Below are 16,298 nucleotides of genomic sequence, written 5' to 3'. Positions count from 1 at the left end.
TCTGGCTAATATTTTAATCTGAACATCAAGTCTCAGTTTCAACTACAAATAGTGTATTTAAACTCTGAACTCTTTAGTTTAAAGCTGGACTCTGAACTTTCTATTTAAACTGTAAACACTCTTTGTTTTATCCAATATGTTTTATCTAATCTCAAACTCAGATTAGCCTATTTAAACTGGACACATGTGTTTAAACTATTTAGAGGCTATTTGATTTAAAATGTTTAATAACTACGATTATTCTGTTTCAGACTCTGAATTCTGGGAACAAACTCTTGACATTCTGTTGAAACTTAAACCTCAAAGGGATTTTTAAAAGCTCATATGACTTGATTTCCATTTCATTGCCATCCATCTAGTGATGTTTCATTCAAATCTAATTTTGTTATGGTGGTGCTTGAAGGATCACTGCTATCACTGGGACGAGGCCAAGCACCCACTGATGTATTTCAGTGTGAAGCAGCAGATTCAAGAGACCACAAACTTAACCGCTACCTCATTAAACGTAACCTTGTTTAACCTTAAACCAAGGTATCACCCTAAAATGTAAAGATTTATATCATAGGGTCATAATATTGGTCTCCAAAAGTGAGAGTCTGTCATGTCCCTCCAAGGTGACCATGTGACTATGTCTCAGAGCACACAGACACATCCCAATAAATATTTCACCTTTCTGCTGCTCGTGATTATTGCTCCATTACAAGTTATCTGAAGGAGACAGTATTGTAACACAGTCTGACTGGCTTGAGTTTCAAACAGTCAGCGGCCCTTTCTTTTTTTTTCACGTCACTCAGGTGAAAACAAAAGGAAAATCAGTGTGAGCCTTCTGGACTGAAGTATCACGTTCAAGGTCAATAAATATTTAGTGTGTGTGTGTCTGCTGAGTGAGAAAGCTCACTCTGCTGCTAATCTTTTCCAATCAAGCATGGGCTGATGTTGAACTTGTTGACAGCGGAGCACAAAGTCCTTCATCTGTCCCAGAATGCAATGGGAATTGTTACCATATTATCTTAATCCTTCTTTCTCTGTCGAGACTTTTAACATAAAGTTATCAGTCCTGGTCGAAATCATAGCTGCTAGTTTGATCTGCAGGTCTTTGGTACTTTAGAAGATTAACACATCAAATTACGGATTTATTACTTAATCGATCAATGGGGAAATTTGCATGAGATCTTTTTAAAGTTTGACCGATAAAAGTTTTCAAAATGCTGTGTGTTCCACTGTTATAGAAAAATGTACGAGATTATCAGGTTTTAATCAAAAGTGCTGGTGCTAGCAAATGTGAGTTTATAGTATTAGCATGTGGGAGAGCACTGATTTCGTGCTTTCCTTTTAAGCTTGTGTGAGGTTTGATTTCCTTTGCTGTTCTCCCTCCTGCCTCTATCTCCAGTTCTTTAAAAAAAAAAAAATCCTTAAAATAACAAACAGATTAAGATTAAACCCCCAGGCCTTGAGAGACAGAGCTGTTTCGCTGTATTTATTAAATATTTCTGCTTCAAGTGAATTTATGCAGACTTTAATTATGAGCGCAACAACGGCTGAGAAAACAAGAACAACACCAAACAGAGGCAAGAGGAGAACACACAGACACACAAACAAGCTCAACAAGCTTTGGTAAACACAGAGACGCAGAAAATGTACTCTCCTCGCACTTTGTGTCTTCACTCTCTCCCTTTTTCCTTCCAACTCACACATACGTGGACAGACACACCGCAGCTGCCCACAGTCATCTGGGATGGGGCCGGCAGGTTCCAAGCCCATGAGAATTTATGTTTCCAAATGATTAGAGGCGAAGCGAACGGGACGATCTTGGAGGCAGCAGCTGCCCGCCCCACAGCTCCAAGTGGAGCAGAAAATCGGGATAATTTCATTGTGATAATCAGCCTCACTTTCACCCATGGAAGAGGAGAAAGGAGGAGGCCTTGGGGAGAGGGTGTGAGGGTGAGCGATCTATAAACAGAGACAGACGGGATGGAGAGGGAGGAATAAAAACACAAAAGAGAGAAAATGTGTGCTTCATGCCTGGTTAGCTGCTGAATAGATAGACGTCTGTGTGAGTGAGATGTGGAGTCAAAAATCCCTCTTCCTATTTCTTTACTGTCTTTTCACCCGACTCTTTAACTTTAGCCGTAATAATTTTGGTTATGCTTTTGATTTTCAATTGCTTTTGATTTTGTAGCGTCTCTACAAATTAAATAAACTTAAATCTCTACAGCAGCAGCAGTGTGTGGGAAGCTTGTCACCAACTAAACAAACCAAAAAAAATAAATCTCATCTATTTATATCAACAGCTAATTTCTCATCTTGACTAAACATTTTTACACCCCTCTAAAAGTCAGCTGGTGAAGCACACATTTCATATCACACTTCATTTCTTAATCAAACGTGTTGTTGTTGCTCTCCGCTGTGGTTTATAAACCATCTATGCCATCTCGCCATCAATGTTTGTTTGGGAAGTGGTCTGTGTTAATGAGTTTTTTCGCTCACTCTGTCTTAGTGTGTGAAACAGACCTTCTGTTCTGTTTTTCTTTTCCTTTATTGCACATCTAACTGCACAGTGTCCCACTCGTTCCTTTCCTTTAGACTCTTTTTTTCCGTTGATGATCCCATAAGGCTGGACAACCTGCTGGCCACCCTTGTTCCTGTTGTTCTGTCCATACATGTGGAACACACACACAAAAAACACACATCTTGGGAAAGACAAAGCCCCTCTGGCTGAGAGTCTGACACTGGAAAGATCTGGCAGCAACACACGACTTTGTGTGTAATGTCTGTGTCTCCATGTGTCCAATCAGAGTAAGAAACTGTCAGCTATTCTGCTTTGCTGAAATAACCAGGCTTCCCACGATGGAAACACCTACACTGTCAAGAATAGTAGCAAGGGAGGGAGGACCACATGCAAGACACCAAGGGGAGGCAGGAGCAGGCAACGAAATGACTTTAATAAAAACTCAAAAACCAAAACTTAAGGAGCAGAAGGGATGGCAGGGTAATCCAAACATAAAAATCCAAAAGAAACTGGTGAAGACCAAAAACCAAAGATGAACCACAAGTAAAAATCGAAAGGTAACAGCACAGGGGAAATATAACAGACAGCTTGACATGGGTAACAGAACAGAGGGAGCTAAGAAGGGGTAACATCACAGATGACCTGACAAAGAATAAAGCAAAAGGCAGGTTTGTATATACACTCACACACAAGGGTTGATGGTATAATGAGAGAAAGGTGGGACCAATGAGGGGAGGAGGCAAGACAGGTGAGAGGAATCACAGAGGAGGGGAACAGACAGACAGGAAGTAGAAAATCGATTAAAAAATAAAACCAAACAAGTTTAAACAAAACATTCAAAACTCAACACCATGACATAAACAAAATGGACAACTTCATGTGTAAATAAAATGGACACTGGAGAGAAACCTTCTTTCCAGTTTTTGTGCATAATCTCATCATTCACACAAACAACTAAAATGAATTTAGCCAAAGTAATCAGCACTGGCTGAAATGATGTCGTAATGCCACAGTGAACACAATTCTGCAAGACATTTGCACTCTATTACTTAGATGTTTCATGTGTTTGCTGACTTTGACACTGCAATGCACTGGCCCTCCTCTCCACAGACACTGAGAATCGAGTTTTTAGTGAAGGAGAGGTCTACTTTTACGGTAGATAAACTTAAATTATTAATTGTTCAATGTTGTGAGTCTTAACAAGGTGCATTTAGTATGTTTAAAAAAAAAGATGTAAGACTCAAAGTCTTTTTCAGATGTGTGTATTTTACTGCAGGCTACTAGGATGGAATCTAGGATCTAGGATGGAACTTTAAATAACATAAAAGGCTTTTGCTCAAATAACGTGATGTCGTGATTAGGGCTTTACAGTGCAGGATGGAGTGACATGCACGTACATGCTATACAATTAGACTGGGATATTACTTTATTACTTGGGGCCATACATTTCCCTACAGGGAATAAGGTACTACAGCAAAACCTCCAATCATTTCCACGCAACTGTAATTACTGCACAAGTTATTATTAAGGTCAAAGCAGATGAAGGTTACAAGAGAAATTGAAAATCAGCGAATGCTATAATTCAATTTTAATTTTATTTTTATTTTTTATAGAAAATGTAAAGTGCAGGCTCGCAGGCTCATAAAAAACTATTCCTGAACTACACTTCTCGGCTGCACTTCCCGGGCATCCCTCCTCCTCCTCCTCCTCCCCTCACTTTTCCTCTTCCCCCTCCTCCTCCAGAGAGCCTCCCTGCTGACCGACGCTCCCCGTGACGCCTCGACCGGGATCACAGCACACGAAAACCGGCCACATGCGCCCTCGCATCGTCCCCATGCCCCCTGGAAAACGGCAGCAGTGTGGCTGTTTTACGCACGGCGTCGACCACCAGCGTTGATGGGATCCTGGGTGTCTTCATATCGTTGTGTGTGTGTGTGTGTGTGTGAAGTCCTCTCCAGCTGAGCAGCACTTAGTAACAGGAGGCTGCAAGAGCTGTCACGCGTACCGGGACAACACCATGAAGTTGTCAGTCCACCTCCTCCTCCTCCTGTCGGTGTCCTGCCCGCTGTCCGTCTTCAGCATCGCCGGTGAGGAAACTCTTCATGTGTTTTTCTAAATGTTTATTTATGCAAACACCGCTGCATGTGCACCGTATTGTTTATGCAGAAAACGCTTGCAAGATTAACGCCACGACAAACAGACCATGTGGTTCAACATCTGCTAGTAGAGGTTTGTATCAGCTCCTCTGATGACCTAAACGAAAAACAAGTTTACGACCCACTTAATGTCTCTTTACAGCAACTGTTCAGATATTTAACGTTCATGGAAACTGGATCTGGGATGTAGATTTAAAGAGTTAAGCGTTGCTGCTCAACTTTAGCTCCACAATTAATAATTAATTAATTATTGCAAATTAAGCAATTTTTTTTTTCTGGATATATAGTTGCAGTGACAGCAATTAAATATAAATATTTATTTGGAGATTAAAAGATAAAATGACTCATACTTGCAGAATGACTTATCACCCCTCTCCTACACTCCTGCATATAACCGTGATGTGATGGCCTCACGCAGCTCTGTTTCTGTTGAACTTGACTGGTCATCAGAGAACAGGAGCACAGGTGTTAGATATCAGTGTCCATCTCTCTGCGCCTGTCCTTGAGAGTACAACCAGAGCTTATGGCATTAAAGATCCCAACAGTGCGTTGTTGTTGTTTTTATGTTGGCTTACTGGGTGGTAATCAGATGATGTCAGACAGATGTGAAGTCAGATGAGAAGCTGACTGCAGGTCAAAGGTAAACACTCCTCCTGCCTCTCCCTCAGCACAAACATGGTCTCAGATGTCTCCTGTGTCTGACATTATAGCTGTCTCTTATCAGCGTTACTGTCTCTTTCTCTCCAGGGGCGTCATATCAGCTCAGGCTGACTGATGTGCTGACTGCCCAGTTTTCTGGCCACAGCTTTACTGTATATATCCGTGATTTTAACCCTATATATTGTGACATATATGAAGCTTTATTGTTCACTTGTCATTCTGTTTCAGTGTACCTGTAAAACCTGTCTTCATATACAGTGTCCTGTGATTTCCCAATGGAAGGACATATTACAGATATGACATAATATTCTGTATATTTTATCCTAGTTTTCCTAAATTAATCATATGTTTGAGTCCTTTCTGTGCCATCCTGAGTGTGAACATTTCACTACTACAACAAATCATCAATCAAACCATGTCATATTCAGTAGCATGGTGTGTAGGAGAAGAGTTTCAAAGTGAAATGAATTTGCGTTTCCACAGGATGCTGCAGTCAGCGCAATATCTTTCAAGCTCAAAAATGTCTCCAAAGAGAAACCTAATGCAAATTGCAGCAATTATTATTATAGTTAAATATTTTTTTTTATATATATATAGTTTATATGGTTTAAATTATGACAGAAAACGTGATTCTACCTCATTGTAATGATCCACTTTCTACTCATCTATTGAAATGGCAGAATGGTCACATTGAAGGAGGTTTACAGAGGAAGGACAGTTGTTAATCCTTTCTCCTCCTCATTGTTCCAGCTCAGAATGAGTTTGTGTCCTTGGCGGAGATGGAGGACGCCCTGCTCAAGAACCTTTTCCAAGGATACCAGCGCTGGGTGAGGCCCATCCAGCGGGCCAACGACACCATTAAAGTGCGCTTTGGACTCAAGATCTCTCAGCTGGTTGACGTGGTGAGGTGACACCTACACGCACATTTAACACATCTGTTTGCCGCGTCTTGTTTTTCTGAGGCTTTGACCTTAACTTAATCTAAACCGAATTCAAACATGAGTTGTCAACAAAACATAACATAACAAGTTATTTTTTATCTGTGGCTTACAACTGTTCCCAAACAGGGTATTTACCCCAATTTGGAATTTTTGAAAACTAATTCTATATTTGACAATTGATTTGGAAGTTTTAGGTCAATGAATAAAACAGTCTTATTCGAAAGAAGAGACTGAATTAACACTTATAGAAATATACTGTAACCATTTAAATTCAGCCATGTGTCGCTGTCCACGGTGCTGAAGCCAAACAGGCCACTGGCAGCTCCTCAGCGTGGAGCTTTCCATGGCCCTTAAATAGATCTGGAACACTCTCCTCATATCTACAACTACACTGTCTCTCTCTGGAGTGCTCCTTTAATATTTCAGAGGCTGGCTGTGATAGGTTGAGATGGTTTAGGTGTTCAGGAGGGGAACACCGAGGATGCTAATGGACGGGCCGCTCTTCACAGCGTGAAATATTCATTTCAGCCTGTTTGGATTTAACTCTTCATCTCTCCTCTCAAGACAACCGAGGATGCATTAAAAAAGGCCCCTTCGTGTTTCTGTCCAACAGAAAGATATGGACTGTTGGATTTTGGACAAGAGAAATTGAAACAGAGCTGACTTGTAAACAAACCAGCCTCTGTGCATGTCTCCTGAGTCTTTCTGGGCTGCTGCATGGCTCTGAATTAGATTATTGTTCACCTCTGGTCTATGTGATCACCAAAACATCCAATTCCCTCTGACAGCTGAGGCCTGGCCTGGAAGCATTGAACGGCTACAGCTTCGAATACGTCTCTTTCTTTTTTGGTGCGTTTATTTTTGTCTTTTCTGTTCGTTCTTGTCTCAGACTTGCCTCCGGTGATGTGGACATAAGTTAATTGCTCTCCCTCTATCTATTCTTGTCTTCTTCCACTTACTTCTTGATGTATTTATATACGGCCCTGGCTTGGTCCACTGCACCCACCTTTAGGTTTATGTTTCTTTTTCTAGTTTGCTAAGGAGTTAAAACAAAAATCTGTCTGATTTTACCAAAGACAGGATGGCTTGCTTTACTTTCCATCAAGCTTACAACAAGATTACACGATGGAACGGCCAGACTAGAAAGTAATATCTGAATATCTTTGAACTCACTTTTTTTCATCTCTTTCTTAATATCAATATTTTCTCTGTTTTCTGCTGTGTGTTTTAGGATGAGAAAAACCAACTAATGACAACTAATGTGTGGCTGTGGCAGGTAAGACACAAAAATTAAGGTTACATGGTCACTGGGACTGTTATTGAACTGAAACTCTAGTTCCAAGTCTTAAAGAGGATCTTAATCTGCTAGATGCAAACAGGTCTCAGTATTGCTTCGAGTTCATTAAAAAAGCTACTGACATTGTGTCCTGTGTTTTGCATTTATGTTGACCAGGAGTGGATTGATTACAAGCTGCGGTGGAATCCAGATAAATATGGAGGAATCACCTCCATCAGAGTTCCCTCAGAGAACATCTGGCTCCCAGACATCGTCCTGTATGAGAAGTAAGACTGATCTTGTGTTCCGTATTATTTATACGATCTTTATCTGATTTCGAGTGGATTTTAATTTTCATTGTGTAACCAAAGTGTAATACTTTAATCTTTGCCAGAATATAAGTAACTAACTAGTTACGGTTATGCAGCTATGCACGTATGATCAAAAGTTATTTGACTCATAGCAATGACAATATAAAATGCATACTGGATTCTTCAACTGTGCAAATAACAATAAAAATAAATCACAATAAATTACTACTAAATATACATCACACACAAAACCATACAGTCTATAAATGCAGTTCTGTTCAATCTAACTTTGTCTTTTCAGTGCTGATGGACGGTTTGAAGGATCCCTGATGACCAAAGCCATTGTCAAGTTCAATGGTGCCATCACCTGGACGCCACCCGCCAGTTACAAATCTGCCTGCACCATGGACGTCACCTTTTTCCCCTTTGACCGGCAGAACTGCACCATGAAGTTTGGCTCTTGGACCTATGATGGCAACATGGTGGACTTGGTTTTGATGGACAATCAGGTTGATCGGAAAGACTTCTTCGATAACGGGGAGTGGGAAATACTCAGCGCCACGGGGGCAAAAGGAAACAGGAAGGATGGCTTGTATTCCTACCCCTTCATCACATACTCCTTCATCCTGAAGAGGCTGCCGTTGTTCTACACGCTTTTCCTGATCATCCCATGTTTGGGTTTGTCCTTCCTGACTGTCCTGGTGTTTTACCTCCCGTCTGATGAAGGAGAGAAGCTGTCACTCTCTACCTCTGTTCTAGTGTCACTCACTGTGTTCCTCCTGGTCATTGAAGAAATCATTCCCTCCTCTTCCAAGGTGATCCCGCTCATCGGAGAGTACCTGCTCTTCATCATGATCTTCGTCACCCTCTCCATCATCGTGACCGTCTTCGTCATCAATGTGCACCACCGCTCGTCAGCCACCTACCACCCCATGTCGCCGTGGGTTCGGAACCTTTTCCTTCAGACGCTGCCTCGTTTGCTCTGCATGCGAGGACACACCGACCGCTACCACTACCCAGAGCTGGCTCCTGAAAGCCCTGAGCTCAAGTCTCGCTCTGGAGGTCGGAGAGGAGGCCAGAGGACAAACAGTGGAGCCCATGGGCAAGCGACTTCTGAGGGGAAGGAGGACGAGGCCTGGGCCACCATGTTGGAGAAAGCTATCTATTCAGTGCGCTACATCAGCAGACATATCCGCAAAGAGCACTTCATCCGCGAGGTGTGTATAGGATTAACCAAAAAAAGATTCACAGGAAATAATTATAATCTGCAATGACATCTCTGCTTCTCAACAGGTCGTACAAGACTGGAAGTTTGTGGCGCAGGTGTTAGACAGGATCTTCCTGTGGGCTTTCCTCACTGTTGCAGTTCTGGGAACCATCCTGATCTTCACCCCAGCTCTACACATGTTCCTGAAAATCCCTCCACCAACTGCAAGTGAGGATCCACCCTCAAACTAGGAGCCAAACCCAGACGCTATCACAGGCAACTAATGATCTGCATATGAAACATGTTACCACTGAGCAAGAGGACGCCATCACATAGGAATTTGACAGGAGCACTTTGACTCTTTGACTTCTTCTCTTGATTCACTGTGTAAAATGTTGTGTACATCATTAAGTCATCAATAACGTGAATATTTTTGTGCGGGACTGTGTTTCAGATTGTCTTCATGGGATACCATTTTGTCCGTGGATCAGTAAGATAGTCTAAGTGAAAGTTGGCGACACCTGTTATTTTTCAGACTGTTAGATGCCAAAGTCAAAAAAATATCTAAACTTAGAATTCAGCAGCATCCAGCTGGGAGTGCACTAGATAACACATGCTTGTCGTTTCAAAAAGGCTGTCAAGCTAAACTAAATGAAACTTGGAAGTAAAAAGTAAAAAAAACAACCAGCTCCACACAGCATACTATTAAACTATGAAAGCACTACAGATTTTATTAAGCTGATTTCCTCATTATTATTTATGATTCTAACTGACGTCAACTTTATTTTGATGCAAGTTTTCACCATGCTGCAAAACAATCCCATTGTCCCAACTATTTCTACTTTTTTACATAATTGTTCTGTCACTTACCTGAAGCGCACATACCTCTTGTTGTACTTTTGTGTATAGTGTGTATAGTAAGGCAGAGAAATAATTTTATTCTTTCAAGGTACCAACAGTGTTCAATCTACTTGATACATTCATTAGAGATAGTTTGCAAAATACTTTCTCATCCAAAATTTACTTTGTTTCCGTCGCTCCAGTTAGAATTCAGCTTAGTTAAATTACAAAAACCTCAAAAGTACAATATTATGCATTATTCAGCTGTGCTTCCTCACACTAACAAATGATGATATGCTACTATTAATGCTATCTTTACTGTAGTTGTTTATAGCATCATGCACAAAACAGTTACACTGATTTAACGGATGCTGTAACAAATAAACAAGAAGCAGCTAGTACTACAACTATATGGAGGAAATGAGCGCCGTAAAGTAATAGCTGCAGCTGACAGCACCACTCAGTGGTAAACTTGAGGGATCACAGAACACTTTTTTATTTTCACAGCAATTTCTGAAATCAATTCTTATTTCTTCCTCTCATGTGTTAAATGCTGCTTCCATCAGTTTAGCAAAACTTAAACCTCCAAAAGCAATAAAATCTGTAATAAAGGCTTTTTGTGTGAATCCTTATTCCACCGTTGAGAATATTTTTATATTAACTGCATACAACAATTTTATTATAGGTTTACTAAACCATCCAAACACCTTTGGTATAAAGTAATGTACACTCTCTTCACAAACCAAAAACATTATTTTTATATTCTGACATACAGTAGGATAAATGAGTGTTTTTTCATATTCCATATTCCATATTAGACATTGTTTGGTCACACTTAAACACATTATACAGATGTAGGATTGTATTTAATTGCAAAGCTAAGAAAAGTTCATGGCTGAAAGCTTAGAATATAGAACATTTTATAATGTGAACCTGGTCAATGTGTAAATCATTTTAGGATATGTAAAGATAAATGTTTGAGCTTGGCTTAAGTATTATTTCCGTCCACATCTTGATCTATTATCCATTTAGTCGTCCTCATCTTTGTCTTCTACCTGCGTCGACCCGTCTGACTGTCCAGGTGAGCCCGTGCATTGCGCAGCATCTCCATGTAGAGCCTGTTGTTTTCACTGCAATATAATCAGATAAAAGAAGAATACATAGCACTATTTATGAAAAGTTTATTTGTCCTTTGATTTGACATTTGGGCACAGAAAAAATTTTGACCAAAAAAAAAAAAAAAAAGTAACAAGGTAAAAGTAATGAACTAGGTGGATACTATCCCGTGTCAGTGAGATCTTTCTACAGGGATGAATATGGCACAGAAACTGCTTGCACTTGCAGAATAACATATTCTAATATTATGCACTTTATATAAAAGTGGATTATCTTACTCAGCCACAGAGCGGTCAAACATCAGGTTACCCATGTCCATATAATACTGAGCATTTGTTCGAAGGGCTGTCCAGTACTCATTAGCCTGCAGACAAAGGATAAAACTTGCAATCCCTTTCAAGAGATTATGCTGGAACTCTCATATTTAATGAAATCACACCAGACAGCAGCGTTACCTGCTCCTGAATGGTGTAACCCCACTGGTTCTGAGAGTGGTGTGGATCCCAGTATCCAGTTTGTCTCTTCACCCTGATGAAACGACTTGCCTCCTCTTCCTTCATGAAAGGGGCAGCAAGAACCCCTGAAAACAACGCAAATGAAGACAGTGTTATTATAAAACCAGAGGGACACACTTCCCTGGTTGAAATATAAGATTAAAAAGAATGACTTACCACTCAAAAGAGCCGACAGAATCAGAAATTTCATGCCTATGAAAGGTTTATACTGTAAGTAATTAGTAGAAATGTTGACATATATTCACATAATGTGTGACTCTTTGTGTTTGTTTCAGCTCAGCAAAAAAAAGTGGCGTACATAAAGAAGAAATGTTTAAAAAGCAGCAGAGAGTGAGATTTACCTGCAGCCAGCAGTGAGTTGTTGATCAGCTGAAAGCCAGTCCTCAGAGCTCAGAGCTCAGAATCTTTCATCCAAATGTGAAAGTGAACAAGAGATTCTTTCACAGATTTTTTTTTTTCCTTTTCCTGTGAGAGGAATGAATGGACTGAATCAGGCCAGGCCGGTCAGCCAAAGTAACCACTCTTCTGGACGCAGAAGTTGCAGCAGACTATCCAAACATAAAGTACAAACCTGCACTGTGGTCACAGTCAGGCTGTGAGATTCAGCATAAGGACGGTGCAGTATGGACTAATAGTCAGTAGGCAAATGCAGTGCAGGAGTCCTGATCTGAGCAAACCTACATGACAGCCTTATATGTTATTAAACTTTCACTAAGTTTTACGCAGACGTCTTTGAAATAAATTAACATGACTGCACAAAATGTGTTCTGTTTTTGTTGACATTTTTATTGTGTTGGCTACACAAAAGAAAAAAATGCATTATTACACTATAGGTACCCCCAACTGCATTCTTAACATGTCCATATCTTTCTGTTGTTGTGCAATGTATTTTTATATATATTTATATATTTCTGTGAAATTAATATAAAACTGTATTACTAAATTCCTCATGTTTACTTACTGTTGATATAAAATCATGCTACTAACTATATGGTACGTGTTTCAGTCCGCATCAACGGGGCGAATCATGGTAGATTTGTTTGTTTGGCTCGTGGTTCAGTCCGCATCAACGGGGCGAATCATGGTAGATTTGTTTGTTTGTTTGTTACGTGGTTATTAGTTACTATATTAGCTGTTGATAGACATCGAATGGTGAGGGAAACAGGGTTGTGCAGTGGCGGTGTGGAGGGGGGTGACTCCAGGACGCTGGAAGTCACTGTTAAGCCTTCTCGAGGTGTCGTGGGCCTAACTTAACGAAACATCGGTGAAGGGAGGTGCCCACTTGAAAACCCCAATGACATGCTGCATACTGCTGTTGTCTTCTTGTTACGTGGTAGCTATGGTTAGCTGCTGAGCGGGCCATACAAGCCAGCAGCGTTTAGTTAATGTTTTACAATGTCTGAACTATGCTGCTCAATGGGCTTACAAGCCAGCAGCTTTTACTTAGTTTATGTAGATTATAGGTTAATTGTCATATTATATGACCATAGGTTAGGTAGGGTCTCTTAGCTGAACAGGGCCTCTAAATGTGTTTTGCCTGGGATTTTGGCACAAGGGATTATAACATCTTATCCTGTGTATTACTGAATGATTTGGATTTTATGATGTGGTTTTGTACACTTAGTTGTAATCTGTGTATTATTAAACAGAGCAATTGAGTGCACATCCACATAACTTCCACTAGATGGAGTCCTAACCACGGCTAGACATCTAACCAGAGATTTAATAGAAGAGTGTTCACTGTTTTGGAACCAGACATTTACCTCATTTGAGGCAAAATGTTCAAAAATATCTTTCGCAACTATTGAATAAATCATCAGAAGAGGAAAGTGACATCTTCAAGACGTTTAAAAAAACCAAAACATAATCAAAACATGTGAGCACATAAGCACTAAATCAATGACATAAAATCAGGAATAAAACAACAGTAAGAAAGATATTACATCTAATTTCTATGATACAATTAACGAAGGAGGGAAGTGTTAACGTTATAGACACTCTACCTAAGGGAATGTAATTTAAATCAGTTTCTGAATTGAAGAAAGCTCGGCTAAGACTTCAACTATTTCAAAGCAGGTCTCTGGAGTGTTAATTTTGGTTTCTACTAGTTGAGGTGCTGCATTATGTCTCTCATCCTTTAAAGCATGAGCAGGAGCCTTCAAGTGATGTAATATTTACGCTCTTGCTCAGACACAGATGCAGCCATGTGAAAAATGACCGCATAAAAGCTGAAGCGGGGCTAATTCCCAGAGAAAATGAACGAAAAGATCAATAGTCATTAATAATTTAAAGCATTTATGAACACTAGCATTTCTGAGTTTGTGTACACAGATGTGTGAGAGTATTTGTGTTTGGGCCCTTCTTGATGTTTTAAAGTTTTTCTTTGATCATACATCATTTTTGTCCTCCCACACAGCGCACAAACCTTTAAATGTCTTTTTGCTGTTTTGTTTCTGTTTTCCAGACTGTCTGACTCTGACTCTCCCTCACCCTTGTGTGCCCTGCTGACCTTTTCCACAGTAAACTCCTAAGTGTGTGTGAGAGTTCTGACCTTTCTGTGACATCCCATAATAACAGTACAGTGTAACAGAGACAAATGGCGAGCTGGCAGCAGTACAGCAGAGGAGGAGGTGTCACAGGAGGACCCAGATGCACTTCATCGTGCGCGATGGATGATCACACGGTGCAAGAAAATGCTGCATAATAGTTGTTCTTTTAGTACATGTCATGTATATATTGTTAAACAATTATGAACAACGAGTACGCGTGCACAGTTTCGACAACGACACGCACCATGTGCACTCTCACTTGCAGATTGATGGACTTGCACACCTTGGCGTCTTCCGCACTTAAAAGGAAGCAACTCAGACTAAAGCTAAAGCTCATCTGACCCCAATCTATCACACACATGCACACGTATGCGCCATGCTGGAGACGGTGAATATTTCTAATATTTAATTTAAAAACCGGGGAAACGGGCGAGACAAATGTTTAACAAAATGCAGTCTTCTGTTGAAAATTTCATGCAAGTAATATTTAAAACGCGTCAACTGACATGAGAAGACATCTGTCTGCTGTTGCTGAGTTCATGGGCTTTTGCTCGCGCCGTGGTGTTCACATACGTCGCCATATGAGCGGAATAACATGCTGTAGCTCTGATTCTGTTGCTGGTAATTATCCACGCTGGGTTTGCTTTATGTACTAGAAAAATACCACAGGGATGTGGCAGGGGGGAAAAGGACAAAGAGAGGAAGAAATAGAGGCAACGGCACAACATTAAGTCCATTAACAGAACACTCCTCATTTATAAAAGATAGAGAATTAACAGCTCCCCCTGGTCTTAACACTCTTTTCTGTGCTTACCCTTTCCTCTCGATTGTTCAACTCTTGGTGGGAGGTTTGTGCATTTAGATTCCCTCACTGTCCTAATTCTAAATGGAGAGATTTTTCAGCCTGCAAAAATAAAGTGTTGGGCCTTTAAAAGTCTCACGTCCTAAAGATGCTTTCACTAACACAGACCAAGCCTAAATACAATTATATGAGGCAAAACCTAGATTTATTTTTTTTTTGGTCAGAACTGTAACACACGTCAGCAACAGAACTGCTTTTCTTCAGCTGGGACTGGTGCTTTAGTGAAAGAAAGGGAAAGGAGCATGAACAAAGAACCTTCTACATGAGGACAAATTTAACCTTTCAGCATCACGATGGTCCAGAAAACATCTAAATCAACAAAAGAATGGATTAAGCAATAAAAGATTAATGTTTTGGAATGGCCCAGGAAGAACCCAGATCTGTTTCCTACTAAAGATCTGTGGGCACAGATTGTGGCGGGGTGTTGAGAACTGAGACAAACAGCAAACAGGGTGAGTAGGGTTAGACACACCTGTATAGGTAGGTGAGCAAAATGGATTTATGGCCTTGCTCCTGAACCGAAATTATACTAACGTCATGAATCTCTAGGGTGCTGCTAAAAAAAGATCTTCGCTTTAACTAATAAATGTCAGGTGTGTTTAAAAAGAACCCAGGGCTAATATTTAAGCTCCTGTTTCTGAATCTGTAATGCTTGGTTAAAAGAGTCGCAGCAGTTAAAATTTTGCTGGGGGCGAGACTCTTTTGTTTCTCTTTTGTTGTTTGTTTGTTGGTGCAGTTGTGGTCTAAGAGAGCGTGTGTTATTGAGTGCCCCCAGCTCACAAAATCATGAGTGTAGAAGGATGCATCAAAAAAAATAACTATATAAAACTGCGTGGTGCAACAGACCTGCTGTCTAAACACAGACACACAAGTACTGTATTTGTAATAGAACAAACCTATAACTGCGATCTATCTTCAGACAGCACAAGCCACTTTTTATATTTCATGCTATCAGACTTTTGTGGTTCACAGCTTTTTCTCACCTTTGAAATTGATTTGACATTATTTATCTTTGATGTTTTCTTGTTATAGGTGTCATTTTGTGGCACAGATCAAACAGATCAGATCATTATAACCATGAACTGCCAGATTAGATTAACCCCAATAGGCCAACTTTCATCACATTTTTTATTTTTTTTTAAATTAGATTTCATGCCATTTTTAGGGTTTGACATCTTTGATACTTTTTAACATCCAAATGCCACTGCTGGTGACGTGAAGCAGCTGGTGATTTCAGCACTATGGACAGCTCTGCCTTAAACCTCAGTAAAGTTACTGATAGTTATAGCAACACTTTTAGTTCTTAGTTCACAGCTGGCTCAATATTTCTTTGCCAAAATGTGTTTAATGTCACTG

General features: G+C 40.2%; 2 protein-coding genes across 2 annotated transcripts; one reads left to right on the top strand and one right to left on the bottom strand.

Moving 5' to 3' along the window:
- The first annotated feature begins 4,457 nt into the window (after positions 1–4,457).
- LOC311491531 (neuronal acetylcholine receptor subunit non-alpha-2-like) lies at positions 4,458–10,552 on the top strand. The gene is made up of 6 exons (XM_084549466.1): positions 4,458–4,596; positions 6,076–6,227; positions 7,498–7,542; positions 7,720–7,829; positions 8,155–9,070; positions 9,147–10,552. The coding sequence occupies exons 1-6, from the start codon at positions 4,527–4,529 to the stop codon at positions 9,309–9,311; spliced, it is 1,458 nt and encodes a 485-aa protein (XP_084405592.1). The 5' UTR covers positions 4,458–4,526; the 3' UTR covers positions 9,312–10,552.
- A 399-nt stretch (positions 10,553–10,951) lies between these two features.
- LOC311491350 (uncharacterized protein C3orf85-like) lies at positions 10,952–12,509 on the bottom strand (the record flags this gene model as incomplete). Its single annotated transcript, XM_084549255.1, has 4 exons — positions 10,952–11,030; positions 11,295–11,380; positions 11,472–11,652; positions 12,493–12,509. 4 exons carry the CDS (start codon positions 12,507–12,509, stop codon positions 10,952–10,954), a joined length of 363 nt encoding a protein of 120 aa, XP_084405381.1.
- Positions 12,510–16,298: the final 3,789 nt, after the last annotated feature.

Source organism: Chelon labrosus (genome assembly GCF_963514085.1).
Source record: "Chelon labrosus genome assembly, chromosome: 8".
Lineage (NCBI taxonomy): Eukaryota > Metazoa > Chordata > Actinopteri > Mugiliformes > Mugilidae > Chelon > Chelon labrosus.
Note: the sequence above shows the minus strand (reverse complement) of the source record. Positions and strands in the feature narration are given on the sequence as shown.